Here is a 6,604-nt window from a genome sequence, read left to right as displayed (position 1 = left end):
CTCATGGAATCTAGTTTAAAAATAGGCTGACAAAAAATATCAGAGGCATAGTTTCCTATTCTTTTCATATTTAACCTCCAATTGGAGGCAATACTTTAAAGGCTCAGCAAATAATTCCTAAATACTCTGTTGCTTTACACATCAAATGCTCCGAGTTTTCTAAGCTCCTCACAATAAAAGCATTTCTGCACAATCTAAGGTTATCAGGAGTTTTATAGTAAATATAAAAATTTTAAGTATATATTTGTTTCCCACTAAGAAGATTTTTTTCAGTTTCTATTTCGTGTAAGGATATACGGCTGTCATAATATATAAGACTGTCCTGACTCTCATGTCTTTCTTCTTCAGGGTGTAATTCTATGGGTGTGGACAATTCAGTATATATTCTTACTAGTAAGGCCCATGATGATTAATATTTATATATGCTTACTAATGTCTACAATAATTAATATTTAAATATTTAGAGTATTGAAGGTCATAGCTTTTTGATATTTGAAGTAAAACATTTTAAATGGTCTGTTCTCTTTTTGTATCCACAATTTGATTTCAGGCATAATTATTTGTTTTTATAATCAATAGCAAACCAATTTTGTTGAATCAATATATCTTTTCCATGAGTTCCTTACAAAGAATTGCAATCCACAGGATTCATTAAAGGAGTGACTGAGAACCATACACTTTCTTGAGGGCTGTATTTCACTTAAATGTAGTGATAGACCATTTCCTTCTGCTAAACTCAACTCCTAAAATATTTAAACCAGAACGAATGCTAACAAATTTGATGTTTTATTCATTGTATGCCTTCAAAAGTCAAAGTTCTTTTACATGAGATATACCTTTCTATAGGCCCTAAATAATACCAATAAGACATTCACATTAATAAAAATTGAGACATAATTCCATATAGAGTAGGAATGTGATTGAAAACAAAGTGGAATTAAGAGAGATAGGATCCTTAAATCCTAGTCTTAACTATTGTCACTAGCTGTGGTGTGTCTGTGCATGTGTGTTTGTGTGTGTATGTGTGAATGTGTGTCTTGAATAAATATCTCTGGATCTAGTTAACTCATAAATAGAAAGAAAAGCAATTATAATTTCTATATTATAGTAATTATAAACCACAAAATTATAATTCCTTCTGGCCCTAAAACTCATAGATCAATGGACCCTGAGCTGAAGGTTTCTGCTAAGTCATTTAATTCTTGCACTTCAAATTTGGGAAACAGTCTTCTAGGATTTAGTAATGAGGTTTAAAGTCACTTAGTAGCACTGCCTTGACTTGGGTCATATTATCAGTGTATGATTATAGTCATAGTCCAACAAAGAGCCTGAATTTGTAGTCAACAATAGAGACACTGCCTTTAGGTCTTTCAGTTCTTTCAAATCATGAACATCCACTAGAGCCAAGGCAAATTGAAATGATATTGAATGCTTTTCTGCCTTCAAAAAAAAAGCAGGTGGGCCGGACACCTTGGCTCACACCTGCAATCCGAGCACTTTGGGAGGCTGAGGCAAGTGGATCACTTGAGGTCTGGAGTTCGAGACCAGCCTGGCCAACACGGTGAAACCCGTCTCCACTAAAAATACAAAAAATTAGCCAGTCATGGTGGTACACACCTGTAATCCCAGCTACTCAGGAGGCTGATGAAGGACAATCACTTGAAGCCGGGAGGCCAAGGTTGCAGTGAGCCAAGATTGTGCCACTGCACTCCAGCCTTGGCAACAGAGCAAGACTTCATCACATACACACACAAAAGAAGCAGGTACTTTCTAAACGTGTAGCAGTGTATCCTCTTTAGATCCCTATACTTTTTATAGGGCAAGAAATTTGACAAAGTAAATGTAAATGTATGAATTTTACTGTCTTATCAATTAATTAAATATGGATGAAGATTTTACTAATTGAGGAGGACATACAGATAAAAATATTATTTCTTAATGTATTGTTGTTAGAATAGATAATATGGAGAGAATAATATGTTGGGTCAAAAGAGTTGACAAAATGTGCAGCTCCAAAACATGTCAAATAGCTAAGCAATTGGAGAAATTTGCTACTTTTCTTCCCCATTAAATCAGCATTGACCCATATAAGCTTCATTGAGAGTAGCACATCTATATAAACAGTTTCAGTCTGAATTGAAAGGAAACTTTCATATGTCTGTCCACTTAATTGTAAAGTCATTTTAGGTAGTGATAGTACCTTGTTCATCTTATCTCTGTGGGTGTTAAGGCAGTGTCTGACACTGCATTCAATCTTGGCTTAAGAAATATACCTGAGAATCAAACAATCCTCTATTAATTACAGGAATATTCCTCTGCTCAAATATTTCTGGTGCTAGGGTGAGCTTGTTCTCTCACAAGATAGTCTGGATAGCTGGACATATGTCCCTTTTACAGAATTCTATTTGAGTTTAGCTGATGCCAACATGTCCTGTAATAGGACTACTGGAATAAGTCACAAATAGGCCCAAATGAATGTCATCAGGACATTCTAATTTTTTGATGGAATTTTGGCCTGAATGGAATAAAGACACTAAATATCTATTTTGCGGGATGCTTTTCTTGAAGAATCCTTAGTGTCCCATCTTTTTTTCACCTACTGTTTCTGCTTATATCCAGCTCTCCCCTTCTCTAGCCTTATGGAGGAGAATGCAGAAGGCAGCTGCAAGTTCAAGAATATACCCTCCAAAATTTTAATGTAATGGTAGGTTTACTTGGCTCTGTAAAGCCCTGAACACCATGGTCCTATGTGCTATGTATGAATAAGTACCAAAATGGAATATAAAAGTCATCCCCAATTAGTACTTCTAAAGTAGAACTGTCACTTCCTTGAAACAAACACTTTCCTATGAATTTAATGGCATTTATTGATTCATTCAACAAATATGCATTGAGATCCTACTCTGTGTTAACACTGTGTGTTTTCTATATAACCTCACTTTATTATATTTAACATATATTTAACACCTTGATGATAATTGTATTTAGGCTCTCTTAAATGATAGAACTCAAATCAAATTATAGGGCTTATCATTGTGAGCCAAATCTTATATCCATATAATAAAATAAGACCATTTTAAATATTAGGGCTTCAGAAAAAAAATCTTAAATTCATAAGTAATTAAACATTGTTCATAAATGACACCATTTAGAAATATATTTATAGATATCATTTTTCTTTGTTATATGAGAAAATTATTTGTTTTAGTATGACAATAAATGTTATCAGTAACAGAAAGAGAACTGCCTTAGATTTGCTAGAGTATTAATGGGATTACTTCCCAGGTGCTGAAAATCACAACAAATTGGATATTTAAAAATACTTGAATAATTTAACTTAAGATCATGAGAATAAGTAGCTGTAAATCAGCTTAATGAAAATAAACGAGAAGTCTAATGGCTTACTAAACAGAACAGTTCTGCTTCATATCTTTCTTATTCACTCCATGAGTAATTCCACCTTCACACATGTGGTAAATAGGTAAAAAATAGATCAAATAGAGACAGTTTACACTTTGTTTGACTTTGGAGTCAAAGAGATTAGAATTCAATTGCAATATATTCTTCCTTTGTTATAGTATGCAAACTTGGAAGTAGACATTATAATACTTAGTGAAAAATTTTCATACTTTAAGATGTGCATCTTCATTTCCCAAATAAACAGCTGATCAGAGTATAAACAATAATCAAATCACAAGCTTACATATGGACAACTACAAAAATGTGAAAAAACAATTTACAAATTGTTTACAAATGATAATGAAGAATAAATTACTCTCCAGTGAACATAATTAGGTATATACAGGATAATTTAAAACCAAATGGAATGATTGCTCATGCTGAGCTTTTAAAAATCTCCACCAAAATATACATGTTACCCAAGAGAGGGTAATAAAAATAAATTGTGACACAAAAGTAGGATGTTGTATCTCTTCTAATCCTCAATACTTGGATGATATCTCATCAAAATATTTATCAAGTATGCAAGTAATACAAGATTTTAATTCCAAAACCATTTCTCTAAATTACCAACAGACTTATATTCTTGATGTCTTTTCACATGATCACAAGCCAAGCATGCATGTGATTCCCAAAATCGTGGAAGATTTACAGTGAAATCCTTCCTCCAGTTAAAGTAACTAAGGTATAACTTATTGTTTTTGTCGACTTCCTTCAGATACTTTGCTAGCTCGCTGGGAGAGTTATAATCTTCCACATGAATGAATGAATCTGCTGGAATATAATTCTCATAGTTTTCCCTAGATGGCCCCAGAACAACAGGTACAGAGCCAGCCAGAAAAGCATTGTAAAGCTTTTCTGTGATGTAATCCCTGTGGATTGAATTTTCGAAGGAAAGATAAAATTTACAAGTAGATATGGTAGGAATCAAATTTTTATCATTGACATATTCTCCAAATGCTTGCCCGTAAGTATGGATTTCAATACTTTTGCTTAGCTCATTGTAATACTTGACCCTGGCATGCTCAGGGTTCCAGTTACTCACAACCCAGCACACCAACTTCTCTTTGCTTGGCACTTCAAACACGAAGGGATTTGTGCTCACTGTCAAGAAGCCATAAGGCACTTGGATATCTGAGTCGCGGCGGTAAGTCAGAGTCAGGTTAAACAAGTGCTCAATGCCACTCTTTTGGGGAGTATGAGTTGGTGATTCCAAATTCATCCAAATCCATTTCTGGAAGGGTGGCCTAGCTTGCTGAGGTAAATTTGTCAGATCCCAACTGATGTCTCGGTGATGGATCAGAACTGCGTGAGATTTGTTGTACAGTGAACGGTCTGTTGTGAGATGGCATCCTTGGATGTTGAACATTGCTTGGCAGGATGTAAGGTCAAAGGTCTGCCCAAATGGCCACACCCACACCAGAATAGTAGTTTCATTAAAATAATCAGTTTTGGTGGAGAAGAAGTTTTTCATTTTCAGCACAGAGCTGGCTGATTCCATTGGACTGAAGATCCAGCTGTTGGTAGGCTTGATGTAAATGAGAAGACATGCCATGAAACAGCCCAGGATAATGCAGACAATTAAAAATGGGCGAAGAATTCCTTTGGATGTTGATGTCATAATGTTTTCTATGAGACAGAGAAAGACAGAAGGGTAAGTAGGGGCAGGAATGAAGAGATAATAATAAACATATTTGAGACATATTTAAAATCATAAATATGACATAAACAGGTAATAATCAACTGCATTTTCCTTTTCAGTGTTATCAAACCATTGAGAGAAACACGACTTTCCTCAAAGCCAAGAAACTGCTTTCAACAGAAAACTTCCCAAAAACTTCAAACCAAGTAACTTTCTTTTTCAATGCTATCCTTACTCGTTCTATTTTTATTTGCTTGTAGAAAAGTGGCACAACCCAGACAGTCATCCCCAAAGCCATGGCTAAAATTTGCATATTTTTTCTTATAATTTTCTTTGTTTACTTTTAATAAGTTGTTAGTACATCCAATATCTACCAAGATGTAATAATCAAATGTTCTATTTGGATTAGAACAACATTCTCAAGTAGCATAGGGGCTTTAAAAAAGTTTTTCTTTATAATCCTCTGCTACAACATAATGCCCAACAGAGAGAATCCCTTCAGCAAATTTTCTAAGCATGTGAGGGACAGAGGAACCAACTCCCGCACTAAGATATGTGGGGGGGAATAATGAGCTTTCTCCCTGAAACAGCTTCAGAAGGGGCAATCAAATAAGAAAGTTTGACTGTGATGGTTAATTTTGTAAGTCAAGTTGGCTGGGCCATGGTGCCCTGATATCTGATTAAACATTATTCTGGATGTTTCTGTGGGGGTGTTTTTAAATGTAATTTGAGGAAAGCTCATTTCTTTCCATAATGTGAGTGGGCCTCATCCAATCAGTTGAAGGCCTGAATAGGACAACAGACTGACTACTCCCACGAAGTAAGAAAAAATTTTCCAGCAGAAGACTTTTATACTTTAACTGTAATGTCAGCTCTTCCCTGGGTCTCTAGCCTGCCAGCCCAACCTGCAGCTTTTTGAATTGCCAGTCTCCATAATCCTGTGAGTCAACTTCTTACAATACATTTTTCTCTGTGTATATACACATCCTATTGGTTCTGTTTCTCTGGAGAACTCTAATATGCCAGCTAAACATTAAATATAGGCTATGGAAAAAGGACACCTTCAGAAATATTTCATATCAATATTCTGTTTATTTCAACCATCCTCCAGCTACAGAATTTCAACCATCCTAGGGACAGACTTTTAAGGATTCTAATGGATGAACTCTCATCAAGAATTCTCCTTCTAGATTAAGGATAAGAATTTCATTAGGCAGGCCAGGCACCGTGGCTCACTCCTATAATCTCAGCACTTTGGGAGGCCAAGGTTGGCGGATCATTTGAGGTCAGGAGTTTGAGACCAGTTTGGCCAACATGGTGAAACCCCATCTTTACTAAAAAAGAAAAATTAAGCCAGGCATGGTTGTATGTGCCTGTAATTCCAGCTACTCGGGAGGCTGAGGTAGGAGAATCGCTTGAACATGGAAGGCGGAAGTTGCAGTGAGCTAATATTGCACAACTGAACTCCAGTACGGGCAACAGAGCAAGACTCCTCAAATTAAA

General features: G+C 35.6%; 1 protein-coding gene across 4 annotated transcripts in view; it reads right to left on the bottom strand.

Annotated features, from left to right (window-relative positions):
• Positions 1-1,689: 1,689 nt before the first annotated feature.
• The window catches only part of FUT9 (fucosyltransferase 9), a 185,049-nt gene continuing 180,134 nt past the window's right edge, over positions 1,690-6,604 (bottom strand). For 2 of the 4 annotated variants that reach the window (XM_017538889.2, XM_017538888.2), the window contains exon 2: positions 1,690-5,088. In XM_017538889.2, the coding sequence (XP_017394378.1) occupies positions 4,001-5,080 (1,080 nt within the window). In that variant the 5' untranslated portion in view covers positions 5,081-5,088 and the 3' untranslated portion in view covers positions 1,690-4,000. The remainder of the gene's footprint in view (positions 5,089-6,604) is intronic. The other 2 variants (XM_017538886.2, XM_017538887.2) reach the window with 1 other exon arrangement.

This window comes from Cebus imitator, unplaced genomic scaffold (genome assembly GCF_001604975.1).
Source record: "Cebus imitator isolate Cc_AM_T3 unplaced genomic scaffold, Cebus_imitator-1.0 Scaffold116, whole genome shotgun sequence".
In the NCBI taxonomy this organism is placed as follows: domain Eukaryota; kingdom Metazoa; phylum Chordata; class Mammalia; order Primates; family Cebidae; genus Cebus; species Cebus imitator.
The sequence above is the reverse complement of the archived record's forward strand: the minus strand, read 5'-3'. Positions and strand labels throughout refer to the sequence as shown.